The sequence below is a fragment of the Cajanus cajan genome, chromosome 3 (assembly GCF_000230855.2).
Source record: "Cajanus cajan strain Asha chromosome 3, NIPB_CcT2T_4, whole genome shotgun sequence".
Taxonomy (NCBI): Eukaryota; Viridiplantae; Streptophyta; class Magnoliopsida; order Fabales; family Fabaceae; genus Cajanus; species Cajanus cajan.
In genome coordinates, this window is record NC_138519.1 from 5,313,914 (window position 1) to 5,341,320 (window position 27,407).

The window sequence follows — 27,407 nt, forward strand, 5'->3', positions numbered from 1 at the left end:
TTTTTTTAAAATTAATAATAATTTTATCTTTGTACAAATTAAAATAATCATCTTTAACTGTTTTTTCTTGAACAATAGAGGTTTATATTTATGATTATTTCAACGAAAGAGTTAAATAAGTTTTTTTAATTTAAAAATTCTTTCGTCGAAAAAAAAACTCCTAAAAATATTTATATTTAATATATAAAAATTGATTTTTAGTTTAGATATGAGAAATATTTAAGACTTAAAAAAAAGTTAAAATAGTGACCGAAATATTCTATCGCTAATAACAATAGAAATTGTGACTGATTAATTTACCAAAATTTAGTTGTGTAACGCTAATAACAATAGAAACTGTGACTGATTAATTTTTCAAAATTTATTTATATAAAATAGTATAGAAACCAAATTAGTGATAGACAAATGTGCTCGCAGAATTGCCGTCTCTAATGTGTCGCTAACATATTAATTTTATCAAAATTACAACAATGAGATTACACACTAATACTTATATTTTTGAAACATATAAATTATATTTTATATTTATGATCAGTAATTTAAATTATAATATAAAATTATTTTTTATTTTTGACAAATTTTTTATAAAATATTATAAATAAAAATTAAATTGAATTAAATAAAAAATTAACGAATCCTTAAAATTTCTTCTGTCAAAAACTAATTTCTAAAACTTCTCTTGGGCAAAATAATTTTTTCTTTCACAAATTGGATAAAAATATTGAATTAAATAAAAAAAAATTAAAAATATTCTTACAATTGTTCCTGTTAAAAAATGACTCTTTAAAACTGATTTTGTACAAAATAATTGTTCACATTTAATATATAACAATTTATTATTTTTAAAATGAAAAGTAGAAAATTAATATGTTACATGAAAAGTTATTAATCGCTCAATATATAAATCAAAGATTCAGAACACTATCTACCCACAAATAATTAACTACTAGGGTTAGCCTAGTAGTTAGAGAGAAAAATGATAGAGGTAGTAGAACATGAAGACTTAGATTCAATCTTTATTACAACCATCTTTATAATTATACTACTAGAATTTCTCTTATTCTATGCGACTTTTCCTGCAAATTTTTCATAATAATTCGCAGGAAACGTTGTTCCTACAAAGTTTTCTGTGAAATTTTATCTGCAGGTAATACTTTCGTGGATAATATATTTTTGCAAATTTTAAAATTCGCAGGAAATTTTCTTGCGAAAAAAATTCACAAGAAAGTTTCTTGCAAAAAAAATTTGCAGGAAAGTTTTCTGCAAAAAAAATTCGCAAGAAACTTGCAAATTTTTTCACAAGAAATTCTTCAGGAATATTTTTTATGAAAGAAATTAAATAAATTACTATAAATTCTATCAATAATTCTTCAACTTTTAAATGCTCACAATGAATTCATTCGAAACATTTGTTTTCATGCATCCAACATGTGATACATAATCTTTTAAATTTTAAGATTGTAGATTATAAGCCTAATACTCAACCACACAAATCAACTTGTAAGGTAAGTGTTGCCCCAACTTATATACTCTTTAATTATTTTATTTTCAATCGATGTGAGACTTGAAGTTTTTTAAAATATTAAAATTATAAATTTAAATATTTTTTTTTATTTTTCCTACGGATTAAAATTTGCAGGAAAAGTTACCTGCAAAATTTTTTTACCATTTAGTAAACATTACTTGTGATTTTATTTTGGAAAGAAAATCTGCAAGAAACAAAATAAAATTTTTACAATATTTTTTTGCAAATTTTTATCATGGAAAAAAGTTTCTATGATCATTAAAATTGTAGCAAAATTTGTAAGTAATATTTGTAAATTATTTTTCACAAATAAATTCGTAAAAAAATTCTAGGAATATTTTTTTGCAGGAAAATTTACAAAAAATTTCTGCGAATATTGTTTTGCAGGGAAAATGACACTTTTCTAGTAGTGTTAATCTTTCTTATCTTTATTTAAATAAAAAAAGAAGAAGAAGAAGAAAACCTTCAAAATTTTCAACCTTATCATAAATTTGATGCTTAAGATGTCTAATTCTCAACATGAATGGTGTGTGTTGAATATTGCACATTGACTAGTGATATAATCAAAATAGTGTACAAATATAGGGAAAGCCCTTATCTAATCATAAACTAACTTTAGAGGTCAACAATATTAATTATTTGTTTGTACATTATTTGGTAAACAATGAATAACACAAACAAAATAATGTTAAATTTATTACACTATCTAATATTAGTTATCATAATGAATTATTATTATCTTAATTGGAGACGATGCTGGTAGTATTTGTGATGACATCAATAACAATGGTGTTAAGGGTAGGATAGTGGTGAGTTGTGTCGATGGTGGTGGGTCATGGAAATAGTGGTGGTTGAGAACAGTGATGGTAGGTGACAATGATGGTGTTAGACAGTAATGGTAAAAGTTGGATAATGTTGGTACATTAACAAAGATAATAGTGAATGTTTTTGTATCTAGGATAAAAAGTTATTTCATAATTTATTAATTAACAAAAAAAATATAATTTTTGTCTTGTTCATCTTATTTCTCTTATCTCATAATCTTTTTGCAAATTAAATTTAAAATAATTATATTTGTCCTATTCATTACCATAACAAATTAAACGTACCTTAAGTATTTGTAAAACATAATGTAATTTTGTTGACAGGTTAAATAAAGTTATCAATGAACTTATTTTAGTCATCAATAAAGTAGGAGGAATGGGTTATTAAAACTAATCAATAACTATAACTAATTTATGTATTAAAAAAATGTTGGTAACAAAAAATGTTAAGTCTTAGTATTACTTTTACTTGTATAAATTTTTTATTTGATAACAAATAAATTGTTAATACAAATATTATAAACCTACATTGGTAGTATCATATATAAATGATAATTGTTAAATATGTCAATATCTTTTATTCAATTTAGACAATTATGGGACATGTCTTATGCTTTAGAGTCTAAGTTTTGTCAAAATTAAGTAATTTATGTTAAGTCATGTTTGGCTAATAGTGTTGTTAAGTCTTAGGTACTTTTGATTTTTTTTTGTTAGTTTTGAGATACAAGAAGAAAAAAGTCAAATTACAAAGAGATGAAGAGATGGTGAAAGAGAATGAGAATGATATTCTTGTAACAATCACAAATCCCTCAATGATCTCTCACTACTACATTTTAAATCTTTAATAACATATTTATCTACTTACATTTATTAAAATATTACTACAGATTGAATTGATAAGTCATTTTGCAACATTGTTTCTAAAAATTGTTACTATAGATAGAGTAACATTTTTTTTTATCTTAATATTATTCCTTCTAATTGTTTCCAAAATTAAAGTCTTACACCAAGTGAAAAAATGTTACATAAAGAGTATACTTCTCCAATATCTAATTTTTTCCTCAAAATTAAAACCCCATATTGAGTAAATGAATGACACATAAATAATATACATAATCACATATAGTGATATTTAAGATAAATGAACTTTGATATTTAATATAGATTTGATAGTAACTAATTAAAGTTGTCTTCAACCTTAAAGGACTTGTAAGAGACTAGGAGACATAAAGTATAGTAAGTGATAACAACATCTATAATAAAACTAATTATTATTTTATAAAGTTAAGAAAAATTAGCAACATTATTAAAATGTTACAAAGATACTACTTCGGTAATTTGAAAAATGTTGCCTAATTATGTAAAAATATTATTAAATTTTTTTACAAACAAAGTAAATTAATATTATTTATACGTAATTAAGTAACATGTTTCAAATATTGTCAAAAACATTTTTTTTTGTTTTAGTGTCTATTTGTACTTGTAAGAGAATTCCTTAGCCATGAGCAATTAAGTTCTCCACTATTAGATGTTGATGTAGTTGTTTGACTCCATGTAATCCTTCTTATTCTTATTCAACAAACATATTTATTCAATTAATTATTTTTACACTTCTCTTAATGCTTGTTATGGTTTGATCATCCATTGCATAATTTCATAATTTTATCTAAGGATGAAAAACCTTTATAAGAATACGATATGGATAAAAACACTAATAACACTTATTACTAGGAATAAGATAAGAATTATTAGTCATTTTTAGGTCTCTTATCTTAATGCAAATTGCTTAATAAACTTTATCAAGGAATTGAGATTTTTATTTAAAAACTCATAATTTCTAGCTTAAGGAGTTAGGGTTTAAATAAATTTGTTAAGTGTTGAATTTACTTAATATTTATTGAAATTGAATAAGAATTGAGAAGGATCCATGCGAAGAATGATATTGAAATCAATCTCTAACAATTTTTATCGATTAATTTTCAAATTTTAGCTTATTCTATTGTCTATTTCTGAATCCTAAAATTATTTTCTAATTTTTATTAAAGTCTTTAAACAAATTGTTTCTCTGAATTCCCTTAATTATTGAGAAAATTAGATTAATTAATCGTAAAATAAGTTATGAAAATTTGACACTTTTTGATCTATTTACTACTTGTTGGTATAATTGACAAATATTTAACAACAAACGATAATATATATGGCGTATAATGTATGTGTATATGATATCTTTTCACATTTATGATAATTATTAATTTCAAATAACTTGGATTATTCCATAGTTAATCCTTAATAGACTTTCTGTTCTGAGTTATGTCTTGTTACATCTTTGACATCCTACTAGTGATGGGTCCTCTCTCTAATATTTTATTTTCACTATGTTAGGCCACCATAACAATAAGTCTTTTGGACTCAGTTCATTTGGTCTAATGTCATCCCCTCCTAACTGTCTAGCATTTTATGGCAGTTGTTGCACAAAAAAGCTACCAATTGATGAGAATCTCATATCTCGGGGCATTATCATGGTTTCTATATGTGTAGTTATTGTGGTCTTCATATAAGAGCATGGATTATTTGTTTCTTCAATGCAACTTTGCTAAAGTTTTATGGTCTTAACTGCAAGACATGATATAGGTTACCATTGATTTGTCATCCACCATCTTGCTTTTCAGTTTTCTTCAAAGAAGTTGGAGTAGTCAAGTTATGAATGTTTTGGCCTCTATGGTGGTGCATGTCATTTGGATCATCTAGTTAGGGAGAAATTGTTTGCGCTTTAAAAATAGAGCCTTTTTATTCCAACACTCGATTTTAGTGATTGTCTCAACTGTTTGTTTGACAGTTAAATTGTCAATTAGTTCGAGTTCTCGTTCCATGGAGGAATTCAATATCTTGGAACGTCTCATGGTCTTTATTCATTCGTCGAAGCCCACTTTGAGCAAATAGGTTAATTGGTACCCTTCAACTCGCGACTTTATAAGGTGTAACATAGATGGTGGTGCTTAAGACCCCTTGGTCATGCTACTTGTGATAGTAACAAAACTTTTTTGGGTGAATTTGTATCCTACATTGGTATTAAGATCGCTTTGCATGCTGAACTTATTGTTGTTATGTGTGTTTGAACATACGCATGGTGCTGGGTGGTGCAAGCTTTGGTTAGAGTGTGATTCTAAGCTTGTTTTGAATGCTTTTAGAAACATCTAGATTGTTTCTTGGGACATCCATGGTAGATGGAAAAATTGTCTCTCACTTTGTTCGCATATACAATTTTTTTTCATTCTCATATTTATAGGAAAGGAAATCAATGTGTAGACAAATTAGTTGATTTTGATTTAACACATAAGATTATTTATAAGTGGTGATCTATTTTACTTTCTTTTGTTTGAGGGGATTTTTTTTTTTTAATCTTGTGATTTACCTTCTTTTCGATTTTGTTGATTCTTACATGATTTTGGTATAGTTTTTCCATGTTATTGTTACTATTATTTTTTCTCTTTATATATATATTAGTATGTTGATATGATTGGTAGACTTTTAAGTGTCAATCTTGTTGGATATCTTAGTTCTATAGTGATACTTAGCATATTAAACCTTTTATTTGGAAAAAAAATTATACTGTCTCAGCCGAAAAAAAAAATTCTATCTCATTAAATTTCTTTTCCTTTCACAATCATCCGTTTGTCCTTAACAAAATCTTTATTGGGATAATTATTCATTTCTTTTCAATTTATAAATCACCAAAAGGTTGTTAATAACATATGAAAAATTTTCCCTATTTTTGTTATTATAATACATGTTTTTATTTTATTTAACTGGCCTTAACAATATATCATATATGGATAACAAATATATATAAAACAACTCAAGAGGACGAAGGGTCCACTTTCCAGAGAGGCCAAATGACAAATTATGTTGGAAATTGTCAAATTAATAACCCTCTAATAATATTTTTATATATAGTACAATTAATGTGACCTCAACGATGAATGTGTGTTTAAATTCAACAGAAATTATCATTATATCAGAAAAGTGTATTGGCATGCATGTAATTATTTTTTGTTTAATATTGTTGTACACGTAAGATTAAAGTACGTACCTTAAAATATAAAAGAGTACGTACAACTAGGTAACATGTGATACATGTGTTTGGGGATCCCATATCAAATATGAGAACCTCACATGCTAATAACATCCTATATTCAAATATATATATATATAGTGCGTGTATACGTACAAGTAAGATATTTGTGCATCAACTTTAAGTGACATTTGGTTAAAAAAAATAAATCTTTTTACTCTAAACTATATCATTTTTTCGGAAAGAGAATGAACATCTACAAAATTTTATAATATATATTTAATTTGCAGCTAAATTTCTCAGGAAGTAATATTTTTATTTTTAACAATAGTTTATTTTCAAGTTTTATTCAAATGAAATATTTCTAAGAATATATAATCTACTTTTTTTTTTAAATATCCTTAATTAAAATAAAATAACAATGGAACAAATAATTTTTCAAGAACATACGAGCATAGACTTTTGGCGATAGTAGTGATAGACAAGGATATAAAACACTTATCATGTTATTACTATTCTCAATTTTATTTCCACCTACAGATTTAGGTAAAAACAAACTTTTAACTTTTATTTAGAAATAAAAATTTGAAGAATTTTATACTAAAAAATATTTATATTCTCTTTTATTAAACGTGAAAAATATTTCTAAACTTTTCCTAAAAATATTAAAATAATTATTGTACTAATCACGACATTAATATACTGCTAGGAAGGGTAGAGGGTGAAACTGAAAATGAATGAATAAGCATAGGGAAGCAGAAAATCCTTCATAAACTTGGCACAAGTAGGTTACTTAATTAGACGTCCAATGCATAGATTCAGTTTTATGCATAGTCTGTATATTATCAAAACATGCTATTTCTTTGTGTCATGTTATGATATTAAATCCACATACGATAAATTTTATCTTTTTATATATCTTTTGTTTTTTTGAGTATGCATAGATATTTTCACGTGCAAACGGATCCCACCTGATTCTAGCTAGTTGTAAATTTGATATCTTTAGACTCTGTACATACTCCATGTTAGATCTTCCTTTCTATAGGTTTTCCATATTAATTTCAATTTTTGCATCATATGAATATATATTTATATGAATTAATCATCTATATATATATTACTATTGTAAAATTTGTTTTATACTGACAATTAATTATATCTCTTAATTATATTATGTTATTGTTAAAAATAAATGTGTTTATAGTGACATAATATAATTAAAATATATAATTAATTGTCAGTGTAAAAAATTTTTACACTGATAATGTATAGGTGATTAACTCTATGCATATTCCCTTAACTTTTCTTCATTTAATTTTATCATTTTTTAAATTTGCGTGTCATCTGCTGGATCATTGGTTTTCGCTTGAGTATTTTTATGCATCTTAATATATATATATATATATATATATATATATATATATATATATATATATATATATATATATAGTTGCAGGAATATTACGGGCGTTATTATTAATTTTTTCTAGGCAAAAGGAATATTATTATTTCTATTACACCCTTTGAATAGAATCAGGGAAGTTAATTATTTGCAGTCTACCTACACTTTCACGCCACATTTCTTTATTCTTCAAAAATTAATTCTTAATGCAAAATTCTTTTAGCTTGAATATGCTGATAATTTAAAAAGGAAAACAACTTTTCATATATATCGAGAATTTCCCCCTCCCCCCTACATATATATACAACTATTTCTAACCGGATAAAGATATAAAAAGAGAGGGAAAAGGGTAAAAATAAAAATAAAATTGAATAATGTGATAAAAAAAAATAATTTAACAAGAAAAATAATAAATACTAAATAATATGACATATAAAAAGTGTCACTATAGATATAATATACATAAACATATATCTATTTAATATATAATTACACATAATTTTAGTGTCGATTTTAAATATGATTTAATAACATATTTTATATATAATTATTGTTTATATCTCACACTTTTTTAACAATATAACAATATATATTGTATCTATTATTTGAGTAAAAATAACTTTCAGTGACATATATTATATCATTATAAGTTGTATATAGTTATATGATTTTTTATATATACATAGTATTTTTTTTTTTGTTATTGAGAGTTTTTATGGTATTTAAAGAATTTTTTCATTTAAAGTCAAAGTTAAATAAATTTAGCCAAACAAAAAATGAAAGAGAAAATTTCTCAATAACAATACTAAAACCCTTTAATTGTCGAGGGTTATTTTTTTTCTTTTCCTTTTTAAGAAGAATATATGCTTATGCAAACAATTTATTGTAATATCTTGTAAAGAAAGAAAAGAAAAGTTGTAATATTGTGAATAGTGGCAAGTGTGATCTCCATATATATAATAGACACATTTCAAAGAAGATCGATAGAGATAGATAGCAATCCTAGCAAAACAATCTAACAAGATTCTCTCATATCTTTTCCCCGACTTCCCCAATGAATCCTCTTGGCCTTTATCAATACTCTATCTCACCACCTATATATTTGACCTCTTCCCTTGTCTTTCCCATCCATTATTCATTCACTCTTCTCTTTTGATCTTGCTTCTCTCTCCATCAAACACACTCACTCTAGTTGTTTTGTTCACTTCAAACTTAAACATCATGCTACTCCCTCATCCATCAATGCTAGTTGCACCTCAAAACACCATAGAAAATGACAGACCAAACTTTGATGGACCCTTGATGCTAAACCAATCCAACATACCCTCTCAGTTCATATGGCCTGATCATGAGAAGCCATGCCTAGGAGCACCAGTACTCCACATGCCACCCATTGACATGAAGGGTTTTCTCTCAGGAGATCCACAAGTTGTATCTACTGTTTGTGCACAAGTGAATGAGGCATGCAAGAAGCACGGCTTCTTCCTTGTTGTCAACCATGGTGTGGATACCAAGCTCCTGGCTCAGGCTCATAAGCTCATAGAAGAATTCTTCTCCATGCAACTGCCAGATAAGCAGAAGGTTCAGAGAAAACTTGGAGAACATTGTGGTTATGCTAATAGCTTCATAGGAAGATTCTCCTCCAAACTTCCTTGGAAGGAAACACTTTCTTTCCATTATTCTGATGATAAATCCAAAAAAACTGTGGAGGACTATTTTGTAAATGTCATGGGGGAAGACTACAGGCAATTTGGGTAAGATATATAGAATGCAGTGTAAAACATGTTTTTGAATACTTATCTAATAAAAATAAAGAATATTTTTTGGTACCAAAATTTTTAGAAGTCTTTCTAAATTTGTATGAAACATTTTCATACTTAATTTCTAGCCTCTAAAAGATCATAAAGTTCATTTTAAAGGTATAACTTCTCATAATTGTTCACACACTATTTTACACAAACAAGTTTTTCTTTTCTTTTTTAAATAAATCATATGAACTCCTATAAAAGCTAAACCACTGAGATATCTTACGAAAAGTATTTTACACACATAAGTAAAATCATTTTTGTTGAAACTCTTTTTACATAGCTGCAACACATATCTAATGCTTTTCCTTTTGTTCTTTGTATTCTTTTTCTCTTCTCTTTCTGATGTTCTACACATGCATGCGCGTGCATATATATATAGATAGATTCACAGAAGTAGATAAATGTTCTCCATACAGGCTTCTTTTTTGTCTTCATCTTCTTTTGTTTTTAAATAACAAGTGCTTTATGTTTCCATTGCTACAGGAGAGTGTTCCAAGAATACTGTGAAACCATGAGCAATCTCTCACTTGAGATCATGGAGCTTCTGGGGATGAGCCTAGGAGTTGGAAGGGAATGTTTCAGAGAGTTCTATGAAGGAAATGAGTCGGTTATGAGGTTGAATTACTACCCACCATGCCAGAAACCAGAGCTAGCTTTAGGAACTGGACCTCATTGTGACCCTACATCCCTAACCGTTCTCCACCAAGATCAAGTCGAGGGCCTCCAAGTCTTTGTCGATGGAAGATGGTACTCTGTCGCTCCTAAAGAAGATGCTTTCGTTGTCAACATTGGCGACACATTTATGGTATGGATCATATAATTACAAGGTTGACAAGTTGCTTTTTGGATGATAATTGACACTCAATTAATAATTGATATGTATTGTAGGTCCATATAATTAATGTCCTTCAAATAGTGAAAATAATTACAACAATGACATACATCAATTACTAAGTTGGCTACTTAAGGTTAATTACTGGGTAATATCATGCACTTGTTCTTCAGCCTTGAAGCTAAAAAGTTGAAAGGACAAAACTTAGATTTATAATGTTTTTAATGATTTCATCTTAGTAATCTGCATAATAAAAGCTTGTATTATAGGTGTACTCCTAACTTATAAATATGAAACTCTAATTCTTATTAGAGAATACTAAAAAAAAAAAAAATAGTGTACTGATGTAAAACTTTAATGTTGATAAAAAAATATCATTAAAAATACTGATAGAAATGTATACAAGTTTTATCTGAATTTAAATATGATAATAATGTGCTGTGGTTTATCTTTCAGGCTCTATCAAATGGGATTTTCAAGAGTTGCTTGCATAGAGCAGTTGTGAACAACAAGATTGTGAGAAAATCACTAGCTTTCTTCTTATGTCCAAATAAAGACAAAGTGGTTACCCCTCCAAAGGAATTAATCACCATCGAGAATCCAAGAACATACCCAGATTTCACTTGGCCAAGTCTTCTTGAGTTCACACAGAAACATTACAGGGCAGACACAGACACTCTTGTTGCTTTCTCGAGGTGGCTAGAAGAGAAAAACAACTGAACAGGGTTGCCCGCACACCTGTTCCATGGCCAAAAGAACTATAAACCGAGCTTTAACTTCTACCTGTTTGAGTGAGGAAGATGACATCATATAAAGTGAAAGAGGGTTGCTTTCGGTGGGTCGAAAAAGATAACGGAAACATCAAAAAAAAAAAAAAAAAAAGGGCTACTTAGTGTTGGGAGAATCGTATTTGAGCAAATGGAAGAAGCTGAGGCCATATTCGTAGGAATAAAGAGTTGATTTGTGTAGTGAAGTTATTCGATGTTGTCACTACTAATGCATTATTAGTTGTCTTTAACTTTCTTGTAACTGTGTTATGCATGTATGTACAACCTTTAATTAGTAATAAATTGCCTTGCATGTTTGTTGTGTCATCAGATTTGTAAGAATTATTTATTCCAATTCTCAAAAAATATTAATTAATTTAATATGTTCAACTATTTACAGTAATAACCAATACTTATTATTGATCTAATTGGTATTATAATTAATTTTTAAATTTCAAAATATTAACTTCAAATCTTAGATTTGATAAAATTAAAAAGAATAATTTTAATAGAATTAAGATTCTGAATCTTGTCAATATCATAATAAAAAAAAACATAAAAAAAATAAGAAAAAATTGACGACTTATAATGCTGGCATGCAAGCAATTTATCCAGTGATATATTGACGTAGCTGTCAACTTCTTTTGAGGACTTAATAAATTGATTTTAATTTGTTTGAATTCAAGGTTTCAAACAATTAAATATCAATCCAATTTCCTTTCAAAAGTATAGTTTTTGCTAAACAAAGCTATAACACCAGTCACGAACATGTTCGTCTGTGTATGCTATTTTTTTTTTTTTGGAGGATTAAAAGATGAAGGTACTCTAAGCAATATGTATATATAACATAAAGTCTTAACTCCACGGAAAGAAAACTAATTAACATCATATTATATTTATTCTACATAATTTCAAATAGCATAGAAGATTCTACGTTTGATGAGTTTTAAGAGAAGTAAAACAAAATAAAGTAGAAGACTCAAACGCGATTATTTTAGTTTCACTAGCAAGAGTAGAAACAGAACCAAAGATAACAAACAGAAAATAGAGTGTTCTGTTGTGACCCGTCCACCAACCAAACGTTACCTGAACCACTCATTAATAAATCATGAAACCATGCACTTACACTTTTAATGTTGTGTTGATATGTTGTATACTATAAGTTGCTTTGTTGTATGGTTTACATGTTGGTGATTAATATAGATGTTTTTACTTCTATATTTATATTATGTTGTATTTTTTTATATACTAGCTTATCCTTGGATGTTTTCTTGTGATTTAACTGTGATAATCATATTTTTATATAAGAGTAGGACAAAGTTAGATTGAAGGCTTTTGGAGCATTAAGAGCTATGGTGTTGGCATATAGCTTGGTGCTACTTTTGTTGGTAGTTTTGTTATACTTGTTTGACCAATATCTTAGGATTTATATTTTACAATGTTGAATTACTGTACATATAATTATATATAGCTATATAGTTATTTTATTTATAGTTACACACACATATACACACACACACACACATATATATATATATATATATATATATATATATATTATGATGCACATATCCATGTATTGTGATTAAATTAATTTTACGTAATTAATTGTTACACTTTTTAATTATTTTTTGTATATATAATGCGAATTTAACTGATACAATTGTTAAATTATGTGATATCATATTCAAGACATGTATATCAAATTTTATATAATTTGAACTTTTCTATATATATTATCTAAAAATAGATGTTTACACATATTTTAAATATTATATTACATGTTAAAATAAAGTAATATGATGAACTACTATGAAAATTTGAAATTGTATGAATTTCAATATATATAATTTTGAATATAATATCATATATTCAAAAAAGTTCAAGTCACGTGAAATTTGATATACATGTCTTAAATATGATATCACATAATTCAAATCAATGTATAAAATATTTTTATGATTATCTATCAATTTGAATTAAATAAATAAAGTATTAAATAATTTTTAAAATTTTGTAAACTTAATTTATACATTAAAACATTTTAATGTATATGAGTTATTGAGTGAAATAAATCTAAATACAATTATTTTTGGAGTAAGTGTATCCCTCTTCTTCTATATATATACATATATATATATATATATATATATATATATATATATATAATTCTTAAAATTTTAAAAAATACTACTAAACAACTGGTGTAAAATCTAGTAGTAAAATGTCATTTTTTTTCCTAGTATAATCGTGGATCTATTTTGTAAAGAAATATTAATATTTTACACGAAAGAACAAAAGGATAATAATAACACAACGTTTCTCAATTACTATACGTTGGGATTAACTTGGGTATGCTTGTTCCGATTAGGGTCAAGAATGAATCGAATTAAATCGATTTTACTTCAAATATACTTAATAGCATTTAGTTTAGTTCAAAACTCGACTCAAATTCAATATATAAACATTTTTCTTTACTTAAATTCAACTCAATTCAAGCATGATTTGAATTCAACATGAACCAAATATCAAATTTGGTTAATCTATTTATCAAAGTTTAACTTTTAACTCATTTAATTCATTAATCAAATCTTTTGAATTTAATTTTAAAGTATTTTTGAGTAGATTTTCCAGATTTGATTTTACCAAAAATCTCAAAGTAATTGCTTGAGATTTTGATTTTCATCCATATCGGTCACACTCAACTGAAACACGATAGTCTTTCATAGTGGATTTTTCTCCTTTGAGAACCGCCAAGTTCCCCAATGAAAATCAACACGATTTCAAAATATTGTAACATGGTTGGATATATGTAATTAAGTAATGGTGTATTTCCCAGACGATAAGGACCACTGAGTAAGAAGAATACATTATGTTAGAATCGTCGCACACAATAACTTCAAAACTCACCGACTGGGTTTGGACTCAATTGCTTTCTTATGTCACTTTAATAATGACTGCATGGCCGAGTAACTGCTTCATCTTAGCAAACTTTTGTTTTTAGCAATGCAAGATCGATCGACTTTGTTCATCAATAAAGACAAAATCCTCTGTGTTCCATAATTGGTAATAATATAATCTTAAAGTGCCAATACTTTTTTCTTTTTTTTCTATCATAGATATCTTTAGTTTATTAAGATAAAGATTAATCTAACTCGTGATATAGTTGTTGGTCTATACGGTTTCTACATACAATATGATCAAATATGAAATTTCTTGATAAATTTATAACGTTTAAACGCAAAGTGTTTAACTATTACGTGAATATTTCATCGAGTTTTCATATAGTGCCAATATTCCAAAACTTAGGAAAGGAAATATACTGTTATTTAATTTGTATAAAAATGGAATTATTTAAGAATAATATTCGTGTGACCTTTCATATAAGGATTATCCTATTGATCACCATTCCACTTGATGGAACTCTAATTTTATTGAATTATACTGTCGCATCAAAAATAAATATTGGATTACTGTCTTAATTGTATTCTTTAAATTAATCTTAATTAATTTAATGCTGTTGGGGCTGTGATCCCTGAATATATAAAGAATGACATAGGTTTGTTTAACTCGAGGCTTAAACAAAAGCACAGCAGAAACGACGAGCCATCCATGTCTAACAATAAGAAGGGGAAAATATAAATGATTAGAGATAAGCTCAAAATTATTTAAAGGATATATATATATATCATTGTTCCCCAAAAGATAGTGCACGTTGGGTTGACTCATTTCACGTTTTATTTTAGAGATATATAAATAAAATCGTTATGGATTTACATCTTATTGTTTAATTTGGACCCGATACATTACGCTATGGTCTTTAATTATATGGATCAACTAGAAGCTAATGTTTGATCTTGTCCTTAATTCAGAGTGGTAGAATCGGTTGCAGTGAAATTCATCTGCAGATTATTTTAAATTGTTTTTCTCGAACTTACTTTAGAGGAAACTCATGTTTTGCAGTGACTGAATCTAATGGGAGCACAAGAAGGATATGATTTTTAATGGTGATCGTTGATATACAGTATTTTGATTTCGGAACGATGGGGTAGATTACTTGCAATTTTTTTTTTATTATTTTTAGTACAATATGTCACCAATAAAATTAGAATTTATGACTTTTTGCATGCTGATGAATTTCTTTCATTATTAGCCACATTTAATGGTTCACAAAACTTTCAAATAGGGATGAAAAAATATATATATTCGCCCGGATAATATTCGTCACAGGTAGAAAATAATATTGTTAATGAGTATATACGGATAATAGGAATTGTGAACTGCACTATTAATTTTTTAATAGTTTAGTTTTATAAACTGCACTATAAAAGTAGTTTGGTTTAAACTATTAAAAAATAGTTTAGTTTATTTTAGTTTAATTATTTAAAAGAATTTAGTTTAAAATAGTTTTGTAAACATTCCTAAAGACGGATATGATATTATCTATATCATAGATATCCAATAACATTAAATTACTACACTCTACATACTTTTCCTTTAGACTATGTATGTGTTAAGAGATTTTATGCAGTTTTATTTATTTATTCAGGCTTTTATACAGATTTTGATTTATGCAATTTTTATTTTTTTATATATATTGTTTATCTAATTTTTTATGCAATTTTTTATTATGCATATTTATTTTATGTAAACTTTATGCAGATTTTTAAGATAAGGGAAGACTTTAAAATTGTTTTATGTTTCACTATTTACTCACAAAGTAGGGTTTTATTATTATTTTTTTTTACATAAAGTGAGATTTAATTATTTTCGTCATTTTATTGCATAAGATATATATTGATAATGATAGATAATAGTTTTTATTTTCTTTTATTATTTTAGACATTTTATACTACATAGTTTATTTTAACATTTAATATATTTACAATATTTATTTTACACAAAATTGCACCCCTCTCTTAATAGATATATAAATATTATAGTTTTTCTTTTTTATGTTAAAATATATAATTAAAACCTTTAAATTTAACATCTTGAAAATAAGTTACTCTTCCTTCTTTTAAGAGATATTTGTATTATAATATCATTTCTTCTTATACATGTTCAAATATAAAGTAAATTTGACACATCATATCTATCCCCTAATTGATGCAAGTAAATCATGAGTTACAATATAACACTTTAAATTTTACTTTTAAAATAATTTGGTTCATTTATTTTCTTTTGATCTAATAGTTCTAGCAAATAACTCATGAGTTACAATAAAGAGTAAATCTCCTCTCTTAAAAAGGTATGAATAGTTGTGATGTGGGTAAATAAAACTTCTAACCAATTAATTATTTGGATTATTTACCTTTTTAACATTCTCAACTTGTTGACTTCTTAAATGATTGTTTTACCATGTAAGTTTCTAAAACTCAATGTTTTTAAACATTCAGATGTGTAGTAATTTCAATTTTGTATCCTACTAGTTATTCAATTAGAGTGGATCACATAGTTACCTTTTTTTATGTAATAAATTTTTTTGATTGTTCATAATTGTTATAGAAGCTCATTAATTACCATAAAGCATTTCTTTGTTTTGAAGTAAGAAAAATTACTAAAATATCTGATAAAAATAAATTTTTAATTTTCGTCCTTATTATTTTATTTTAATTCTTATAATATATAATTTGTTTATTTTAGTCTTTATAATATTTTTTCACTATGAGTTAGTTTCTCTGAAAGCAAATATTAGTAGGAATTAAAAATAAATTATCAAAATATTACAAAGACAACATATATATATATATATATAGTAGAAAGACTAAAATAAAAAAATAAAAATAAAAAATAAAAAAAATAAGAAGTGAAATTTTACATTTTAAAAAATTATTTTATAAAAACTAAAATAAAAAAGTTACGGTATGTTACACGAATAAAAATATATTTAAGCCCGTATGAAATAATAGAATATTAGAGTTTGTGAATTTTAGTAGGAAGGTGCATGTTGTGCAGCAGGGCCATGCGTAGTCTACTTTGTACAAAATAATTATAAAAAATAAAAAATAAAAAATAAAAAAATAAAAAGGTAATGGGTACAACAATCGGTTGGGCCAGAATTAGTTAAGTGGACAAAAATTTAACCCACATTCAATTGTATCAATCCATTTCACTGTTTGTGATTTGTTCCAACTAAATTGAACTTTGGTTTTCTTGGTTTCAATTCAGGCAGGCCAATTATTTTTGTTCAACCCTAAATACAAACACTCTTCTCACTTAATATGCCCCTATAAGGATGTATCATGTGAAAAGGATTATAATGAAAGGAACCTAGAAAATATAACCATACATAAATAATTAGAATTGAAAGATATTAGGAAGTGAAAAGGTGATCCGAGTGATTTGGGTGAGGGGATATATGATTGGAGTGATAAGAAAGGTATGAGTTGAAATTCTTCCATTAACCACTAATAACTAACCATTAATATTTGTTATATTTTAAATTTAACGAAGCTGAAATTAAAAAAAATAATAATAATAAGGAACAAAGTTATATTTTAGCCACTAGTTAATAGATGTGTCTTGTGCACTCATTGTTACTCCCTACAATGTTCACTGGTGTAGTGATATGAAATAAATGATATTTTACATGATTTTCATTCTGTCTTGGTTGCATCACATTGTTATCAACCTGTTACTTTCAGGTTATTTTCTGACTTATTTATTTCATACGTGCAAGTTTTAACTTCTTGTTGGTGTGCATGTGCCAGTAATTTTACCAACTCAAAGCAATACAATATAAATACAGTATAATTAATTAAAATACTAATATTACCAAATAGTCTTTAGCAATATCAATAGCATAAAAGAATATTTAACTTATAGAAATACAAAAGTTTCCAGCAGTCAAACATTCAAACAAAGAAAAGAGGATGTCCATCACACCACTCAAACAAACAGAGAGAGAGAAAGAAAAGAGGATGATAAACATGTCCCTTGGCGTGAATTTAGTCATCCAAGACTGGAGTTCTCACTAGTTTACTAGAAAAGAATGCTTCTAGACACTCTGACACACGTTCACGCATAATATCTAAAGCATTTGAAGTCATTGAAGCAGCATGTGGGGAGAGGACAACATTATCCAATTGAAGGAGCTCTTTGGGAACATTAGGTTCGTTCTCAAACACATCCAAGCCAGCACCACCTATCTCCCCTTCCATCAAACACCGCACCAATTCCTTCTCATCAATTAGAGCTCCACGTCCAATGTTTACAATAATCCCATCTTTCCCCAACGCCAACATCACTTCCCTGTTCACTATGTGCCTTGTTTTCTCATTTAATGAGCAAGAAACCACAAAGATGTCACTATTAGCAGCAAGCTCAACAACATTAGAATAAAAAGGGTAGGACACAAAGGGCTTCTGGTTCCTTGAATTGTACATAATTGTGCAACCAAAGACCTCAAGCCTTTTAGCAACTTCTCCACCAATTTTTCCCAATCCAACAATCCCTACTCGCTTGCCTTCTAGCTGAAACACAAATCTGAGTGCTAGTTATTGTTCATGCTTCAGAGAATTTTCATGTTATAATTGTCAATTCTAATGGTTACTACTGTCATGAACAATTCTAAATCCTCCTACAACTTATTCCTATTAATCATATTGCTTCCTTTGTATGTAAGCATTAAATGCAATTTCTTTTTTATTTAATATTTCTTTTATATAGAAGTAGGAAGATTTGTAAGAGTATTAGTAGAAGGATATTTTTAATAAAGTGGATTTTAGCCTAATTCGTCTATATAAAATTGATTTATAAAGTGAGGATTTATATTCAATTATATAACATTATTATAATCTTATTTTTAGTTGATACAAGATCTTCAACACACCATTTTCATGTTAATATAGGCAAAATAAACTCAACAACAATCAATAATTACTAAAATATAGATTCTGATATGTTCTGATATCATGTTAAAAAAGTAGATTTAAGTCTAATTTAACCTTACAAAATCGGTTTGTAAGGTGAAAATCTCCTCACTTATATACATTATTATGACCTTATCTCTAGTCGACGTAGAATTTCCGACATATATAGCATTGCTCCTACTATCATATTGATTGTTTAGAATTATATATTGATTGTTCTCTATCAACAAAACAATACCCCTTCCCCTCAACACACACCATTTGGGTTGAAATTATTGAAAGAAAAATGCTAATAATATATTTTTTATTATTGACCGAAATTTAGTGGGAATCACAAAATTATGCAAGTCACATTACCTATTTTATGATCTACTCATGATTTTATAGCTTCCAATAAATTTTAACTAGTAATAAGTGTGTTAACAAAGTGTATGACACTTCTCTTATAAAAATCTTCATCCAAATAGAAATAGATCACGAACATTTGCACAATATAGATACACCATATATGAAAAAAAACATGCACATAAAGCAAACGAGTGTGGAGTACCTTGGATCCAAAAGAAAGATTCAAGGGCATAGAATGACCCCATTTCCTAACAAATCGATCAGCGGCAGAAATTTTCCACATGATATCAATCAACAACCCCACAGTCATGTCAGCAACATCCTCAGCGTGATCTACTGCAGCAGAGACAACCTGAATACCACGGTGGCTGCACTCAGCCAAGTCTATGTGGTCAGTTCCAGCACTGGTGGTCACAATGATGCTGAGTGATGGGAGGAGCCGGATGACCTCTGCAGAGACCTTCTGGAAAGGGTTGCAGAGTATGGCTTGAATGGATGAAGGCTCAACATTATGCTTGGCGAGGAATTGGTGGAGAGGAAGTTTTGAGGAGAAAGCTTTGAGAAAATGGTAGTTGTGAAGATTTTGAGCCTCAAAATTTGGGAACAATAATGGAGGACCAAACACAAGGAGTGGTTGAAGCTCCTTAGTATCATTGTCAGTGTGCTTGTCTGCCATTGCTTTTGATGATTGAGCTTGTGGAAAGTGGTACTGTCAAACACTATCAAAATATTTATTCTTCCTGTCAATTTTATTCTAAAAGCCAAAACAAAACAAACTAACTTTTACCTTGTAAAAGCTTAGCTTCACTTTTTTGTTTACAAAATAAAACACATTATGAGGGTTGTTATACTAATGAAGTAGTTAATGATAGCAGTGTTTACAAAACTAACAAACACGGGTAAACGAAAAGAGCTTGATATCTTTATAAATGCAGGGTTATGAGGCAGTTTTTCTTTTTATGTTACTTTTTTCATGCTCCCCCTTACTTCCTAATTTCTTCAATTCTCTTTGGTGCCTTAAATAACTTTATTAGAACTTAGGTAAAATGTTTCTTTCTTAAGCACTTTGTTAATGTGCATTTTCCACGCCGAGATTCTTTCAGCATTAAATTATATAAGTTCAGACTCATGGTGCTTAACTTAGCAATATGTTATTAAGAACCTTTGAATTCTATATGCTGACAGGAAACTCGATCATATGAAGATATCCCATCTGCACCAATGAAGTTCTCTAGTGCAGCGCGGTTTTAGCCATGGAATTCTATCTCTAATTAAGATATAAAGGCAGCATATTGCAGTAATCACAAAGAAATACTCGTAGAATTTAATAACATAATAGAAGTGGCCTTGATTTTGGTCATTAAGGACTTTCGGGTCAATTCATGAAGCCCCATTTGCTCATAACACTTGTTTTTCATTTTCTGTTTTCCAAATTCAACAAACTATGCAATACCCATCCACAATCCATGTAAAGGTTACTGAAATAAAGTTTAAAACCCTTTTGAGGAAATATGTATGAGAGCTGAAAAAGTATATCCAAATAATGCAAAAGTCCCGAGCTGCCAGCTGGGCATTTTCTCAAACAGTTCAAACACAGGAATTTTCTTAAATGAAATAAATGTTGACGACTGTTAACACAAAAGTTATATCGAAATCAAACAGAAATTATAGCTTACCTGAATAGTGGAGCGTATCTGGCGAAAGGTAGTGAGAGACAGAGAGCTGTTGAATTTGACTTTAGCACCACATTTTCCCATTCCCAACAATGTGAAGAGAGAGACATTAATTTAATTTTTATTTAATGAAAAAGTGGTCCTTTTTATGAAACTCACGCTTATAAAAATAAAATGATACTCCTCCGTTTTTTTTCATAGTCGTTTTGTCAAAGTTTGTTATTTTTTTTTTCATTGTCATATTACTAAAATTAATGAGTTATTAATTTTTTTCTTCCATTTTTACCCTTAATAATTAATACATGTTTCTTGAACAATGTGTGTATTTATTTTTAATGTCTACCTAATTTTTCTCTAATTACTCATATAAAGTTAATGTGCATTTATAAAAGCAATATATTTTCAACAAAATACTATAAAAAACAAAAAAAAGGGACAACTATTTAATAGAGTAGTTCAACAGTCTAAAACATGCAAAAAAAAAAATAGAGGATAAAATAGGAAAGTAAGTAATAAATATTTTTGAAAACTAAAATATCAATGATTTCCTTAAGTCCCGTGCAAAACCTTAAACGACTATGAAAAAAACGGAGGGAGTACTCCACATTCAAAAAAGGACCACTCTTTCATTAAATAAAAACCAGTATTTTGCTGTAATCAAAACTAGATATTAAATAAAAAGTGAGTTTCATAACCGGAGGATTTTGCTGTAATAGCTGTTCAAGTTAGGTAAAATAAGAGGGTTCAGTTTTGAGTGTTAGACTATATGCATGTCTATCTGTTTTACTTGTTTAAGTTTCAAAGACATAAATTATGCAGCAACGAATTTAGAAATTTTAGGTGCAGTAACATATTTAAAAAATTTAGCTAATGAGAACACTATTTATATACAAATTTATAACATTAAATATATAATTTAATAAAAAAAATTAAAATCTAAATATGTCTCACAATTATTTTATATGGGATTTCATATTTTGAAATATTGAATGATTTTTCATTTTTAATGCTTTAAAAAATTTCTCTTTTTACGTAAGTTATTAAATAATCATTTAATAATTTATTTCTCATATCAAAATTTTAAACTTTTTTTACTTTTAAAAATAGTATAATATGAACTTGAGTTAATCATCATCTTTTTCAAGACTAGTTCAACAATGATCTAAAACAAAATTTGAGAAAAACTTTTATACTTGAAATAAAATAGTTATATGTGGAGCCCTTTTATCAATACTAATAGCATTGAAATATTTTCTACCTTTATATTTTATTTAATAAAAATGTTTAAAAACTAGTAATATTCATCATATCAATTAGTATTATATTTGATCTTCAAACTTTAAAATCTTATATTTAAATCTTATTTTTATAAAAATATCTAATTTTAAATATTTTTTTATTATTTAAAATTTTAAAAATAAAATTATCTAAAAAAAATATCTACATTAAACCAGGTTATTATCTTTATATATGTTATAAAGTTATAATTATGTAGTTTTTTTTTTCTTTATCAAACCTATTAGCAAATAACTTTTAGTTAATAAGCCTAAAATTTGAACTTCAATAACCTTACTCTTGGATCAACTCTAAAATCTTTTTACTGATTTAATTTTAATATTATATAAAATAAATACTTAAATTAATAAATTAATTTTGACTTTTTATACAAAATAAAAAATAAAAAAAATGAAGACATTAGTTTTTAGTAGGAATACATACGTGTACACACACACACATATATATATATATATATATATATATATATATATATAAGTAAACACCAAAAGAGTTAGTGGGAACAAATGAATAACGTGAATCCGGATGGCATCTCTGATAGACCACTTTTACAAGTGGTGCATGGTACACCATGAATTTGAACCATAAGATGTATCTAATCTAATAATATATTATACATCCTATCACACAGGATAAAAATTTCTGAATTTTTTACTGATTTTTTTTAAATTACTCAAAAAAGCACATGTTACGATGCACAAACGCAACTGCTATTCACGTTCGAAACGGGCCGTTCTGATTTCAGAGCGACCGTTCTAGATGAAACAATAACACATGAATAATGGATCAGAACGGCCCGTTCTAGATGAAAAAAAAACACATGACGAGTGGGATCTTTACTTGGGCTTTATATGGATGACCACCTTTCTCATATATTTGGTAGTATAGGAGTTTATATTGTTTGGTCTTGTATTATGGGCCTTAGTATAAGACTTTTGGGTTTTAAGCTTATTGGGCCTAGTTTTGGGCTTCATGGGCCTTTGGGCTTTGTTTGCTTCTGAGCTTAGTGAGCCCAATGGGTTTGGTGGGCCTAGGGTTCTCTTTACTTGGGCTTTACTGTAATATCCCAAATTTTATTAAATAAAACAGGTTATTTTGATTTTAAATATTTATTGAGATTATTAGAAAATTTATCATATTTTTTTTATACGTATTTTACTATTTATATATACGTATTTTACTATTCACATATACATATTTACGTATTTATGAATAGTAAATATATTATTATTTTAATAAATAGTAATTTCCAAAAACAAGAACGTAAGCACTTACGTTTGTTTCAAATTATTATATTATTTTTTAATGAATAGTAATTTATAATATTATAATAATGAATAGTGCATAGTAACTTATAATATTATTTTAATGAATAGTGCATAGTGCATAGTAACTTCAAAATTTCTATAAATAGGAGCCTAAGGTTTTGAAAATTCAGAATTCTAGAGAGAAGGAAATTCTGGAGAAATAGAGAGAGAAAGTAAGAGAGAGAGAAGGAGAAAGAAAAGGAGGTTCTGCTCTAGTGCCTTGTTTAAGGAGAAAGAGGAAGAGATTCTGCCCAAGTTTTTAGAGAGATATTGCACTAGTTTCAACTCCTACTTATCTAGGTAAGGGGGAGGAGAACCTTATCTTTTTAAAATTTTATATACTATTATGTATATTTATTTATGTCATTTACTTGATTATATTTATTTAGTGGGGTATCTCTAACCTCATCTATTTGCTTATATTTATTTAGTGGGGTGCCCCTAACCTCATTATTGTTATATTTATTCAGTGAGGTGTTACTAACTTCATCTAACTCCTTAACTTTTAATTACTTTATTTATTTATTTATTCAGTGAGGTGTTACTAACCTCATCTAACTCCTTAACTTTTAATTACTTTATTTATTTATTTATTCAGTGAGGTGTTACTAACCTCATCTAACTCCTTAACTTTTAATTATTATGTTTATTTATTTACGTTATTATTTAGTGGGGTGTTTCTAACCTCATATATTTGTTTAACCTTTAATTACTATTACTTATTCTATGATTATTCTTAAATCTATTTTGAGTAATTTTTTTATGATTAATATAATTTGTTAAAATGTCTTTTACTCATTTTAAAGATAATTAATACTCTATGGCCATAGACGATAAAGTTTGAATTATTTGTAGCTGGAGGTTTAACCTTGGGGATTTAAATGAGTAAGAAATGGAGGTGGAATATCTTTTGGTTGGTGTTATAATGATGCTCATTTATCCTGACTAGTCACTACAAGTATAATTCAAATTTTATTGTATCAAGAAAATCTAATATTTAATCTGTATAAATATATTTATATATATATGTTAAAATTTTATTTATAAATAATTATGTTTATTCGTTTGAATTATTGTATTTATTGGATATTGTTCTTACTCCTTTCTTTTCTTTGTTTTTTTTAATTAAATATATTATAAATAGATGGATCAATTTGAGATTCCAGATCATTTTGCTGTTATTATTACTGCTGTCCTACGTGGAAGGAAATTGGAATACGGAGGCTATTTGATGGATCTGTTATAACTTTACTTGTCAATCATATTATTTTAATTGTAATTTTCTTTCCGTTATGAATATATATATTGTATTAAAAGAGTAAGGAAAATGAATAATGTGTAAAATAATACGTTATTCTAAATATTTTAGAACGATATGTTATGTATTAAATTCACAAGATATTCTTTTCTTTACTTTTGTTTTTATTAAATAAATATATAGATATTGTTAATGATATAATTGCGAAAATATTATAATTTTATATTGTATAATTTGGGTATTAGAATTAGGCGTTACATTTACATGGATGATCGTCTTTCTCATATATTTGGTAGTATAGGAGTTTATATTGTTTGGTCTTATATTATGGGCCTTAATATAAGACTTTTTGGGTTTTAAGCTTCATGGGCCTAGTTTTGGGCTTCATGGGCCTTTGGACTTTTGATTGCTTATGAGCTTAGTGAGCCCAATGGGTTTGGTGGGCCTAAGGTTATCTTTACTTAGGCTTTACATGGATGACTGTCTTTCTCATATATTTGGTAGTATAGGAGTTTATATTGTTTGGTCTTGTATTATGGGCCTTAGTATAAGACTTTTTGGGTTTTAAGCTTATTGGGCCTAGTTTTGGATTTCATGGCCCTTTGGGCTTTTGATTGCTTCTGAGCTTAGTGAGTCCAATGGGTTTGGTGGGCCTAGGGTTCTCTTTACTTGGATTTTACATGGATGACCACCTTTCTCATATATTTGGTAGTATAGGAGTTTATATTGTTTGGTCTTGTATTATGGGCCTCAATATAAGACTTTTTGGGTTTTAAGCTTGTTAGGCCTAGTTTTGGGCTTCATTCATAGGATGCTTGATGTCATTGAGGAAGAGGCTTCATATCTCACTCACGCTTAGCACCAAATTACCCGCACCTAATGTCATTGAGGCAAAGAGTCTCCTATTCTCTCGTGTCTGGTATGACAAAACCCGACCCTAATAGGCAGAGGGCCTTTGTCTAAGTTATGTTTAACGCCACATACATTAGCACCCAATGCAAATCCAAACAGAAAATGAGTATCTCTCCTCACACTAGGTGACATTTAATCAATGCCTAATGTTTGTGGCATTGACAACAAAGTCACGAAAGTCTATGCAACTTAAAAGCAATTAAACTAATGTAAATCAAATTTAAAAATATTTGGTAACATCATTTTTTTAAGAGGAAAATGTTGAGATATAAAATTAAAACTAACAAATTTTTGCAATGATTTAAATGAGAGAAAATTATATTTATAATAGAAAATTTTGTTTGGTGTTATTTTCTAATTAGAATTAGAAATTTACGCATATAATTAATGTAAGCCTCTAATTCTAATAGAAAAACATTATCAATTGAAAAATTATACTTAAATTTTAAATGTAATTTAGTAGAATGAAAAAAAAATATTATTTTGCTTAAAAAAATTCTTATGACAAATATGTAGTTAGAACGGCCCGTTCCGAATTCAGAACGGCCCGTTCTGGTTTAACTAGTCATGTGTTATTTTTGAATCTGGAACGGGCCGTTCTGATTTCGAGGGTCGTTTTGATCCATTTGTCATGTGTTTTTTTTCATCTGGAACGGCCCGTTCTGATCCATTATTCATGTGTTATTGTTTCATCTGAAACGGCCCGTTTCGAAATCAGAACGGCCCATTCCGAACGTAAATAACAGTTAAGTCTGTGCATCGTAACACGTGCTTTTTTTGGATAATTTAAAAAAAAGAAAATAATTTCAGTAAAAAATTCAGAAATTTTTATCTTGTGTGATAGGGTGCATAATATTGTATTAGATTAGATTGATCTTATAGTTAATATTCATGGTGCTCCCATATACCACTTATATAAGTGGTCCTTGAGAGAATTCACCCGTAAATCCGTCCCTGTAAAATCGAACTCATTGTTTGGGCCTTTTAGCTGGAATGAACGCTAATACAAACATTCTTTAAGGCCTATGATTGGTGAAAACTAATTACTATTTGTACCTGTCTGATGGGTACACTAAGTCTTCTAGTAGTCCAAAGGCCGAACGAGAACTCCAATCCGATACGCTAGTGAAAGGGTTGGTACCTGCAAAAGGCACTCCAACGCTCAAGTCAGGACAAGCACGAATATCTAGGGTAATTAATGAACAGTGACGTTACCTTTTGACCTGAGCTATTTATACTGACAATCGTGGGCCCTGGACCTTATGGGCCCTGTAAAAACTTACCGTATCAGGTAATACTTCTTAATCAGCTAATTAACCTTTAATGATTTATTAAAGATAATTAATAGAGATAAGCCGAACCAGGTGACCGATTGGCAATCGGCCACCTGATTCGGTCTCTCGATAACCGATAAGAGGGTGGCTAAACGCCCCTACCCGTACACTATTATTATTGTATAAAACTGACATAGACTGGCATAAAAAACACAATTTACGTCTCTATATTTTG

At 27.8% G+C, this 27,407-nt stretch overlaps 2 protein-coding genes and 1 long non-coding RNA gene across 4 annotated transcripts; 2 read left to right on the top strand and 1 right to left on the bottom strand.

Moving 5' to 3' along the window:
- The first annotated feature begins 8,824 nt into the window (after positions 1-8,824).
- LOC109796072 (gibberellin 20 oxidase 1-D) lies at positions 8,825-11,557 on the top strand. The gene is made up of 3 exons (XM_020355727.3): positions 8,825-9,577; positions 10,115-10,436; positions 10,920-11,557. Exons 1-3 carry the CDS (start codon positions 9,045-9,047, stop codon positions 11,181-11,183), a joined length of 1,119 nt encoding a protein of 372 aa, XP_020211316.1. The 5' UTR covers positions 8,825-9,044; the 3' UTR covers positions 11,184-11,557.
- Positions 11,558-18,031: 6,474 nt separating this feature from the next.
- Positions 18,032-21,280, bottom strand: LOC109808564 (glyoxylate/hydroxypyruvate reductase HPR3). Of its 2 annotated transcripts, none has more exons than XM_020372003.3 (3): positions 21,129-21,280; positions 19,655-20,161; positions 18,032-18,705 (listed from the first exon to the last, which is right to left on the bottom strand). In XM_020372003.3, exons 1-3 carry the CDS (start codon positions 21,207-21,209, stop codon positions 18,181-18,183), a joined length of 1,113 nt encoding a protein of 370 aa, XP_020227592.1. In that variant the 5' UTR covers positions 21,210-21,280; the 3' UTR covers positions 18,032-18,180. The 2 variants fall into 2 exon arrangements, with proteins under 2 accessions (XP_020227592.1, XP_020228341.1); XM_020372752.3 differs by having other exon boundaries at positions 19,655-20,171; positions 21,129-21,270.
- Positions 21,281-23,284: 2,004 nt separating this feature from the next.
- LOC145956497 (uncharacterized) lies at positions 23,285-25,140 on the top strand. Its single transcript, XR_014432759.1, has 2 exons — positions 23,285-24,028; positions 24,873-25,140. It is a non-coding gene; the product is annotated as an uncharacterized LOC145956497 (long non-coding RNA).
- Positions 25,141-27,407: the final 2,267 nt, after the last annotated feature.

Coding starts and splice junctions, on each gene's coding strand:
- LOC109796072 (XM_020355727.3), top strand. CDS start 9,045: ATGCTACTCCCTCATCCATCAATGCTAGTTGCACCTCAAAACACCATA. Junction 9,578..10,114: donor GAAGACTACAGGCAATTTGG/GTAAGATATATA, acceptor CCATTGCTACAG/GAGAGTGTTCCAAGAATACT. Junction 10,437..10,919: donor ACATTGGCGACACATTTATG/GTATGGATCATA, acceptor TTTATCTTTCAG/GCTCTATCAAATGGGATTTT.
- LOC109808564 (XM_020372003.3), bottom strand. CDS start 21,209: ATGGGAAAATGTGGTGCTAAAGTCAAATTCAACAGCTCTCTGTCTCTC. Junction 20,162..21,128: donor AGATACGCTCCACTATTCAG/GTAAGCTATAAT, acceptor AGTGTTTGACAG/TACCACTTTCCACAAGCTCA. Junction 18,706..19,654: donor ATCTTTCTTTTGGATCCAAG/GTACTCCACACT, acceptor TTTGTGTTTCAG/CTAGAAGGCAAGCGAGTAGG.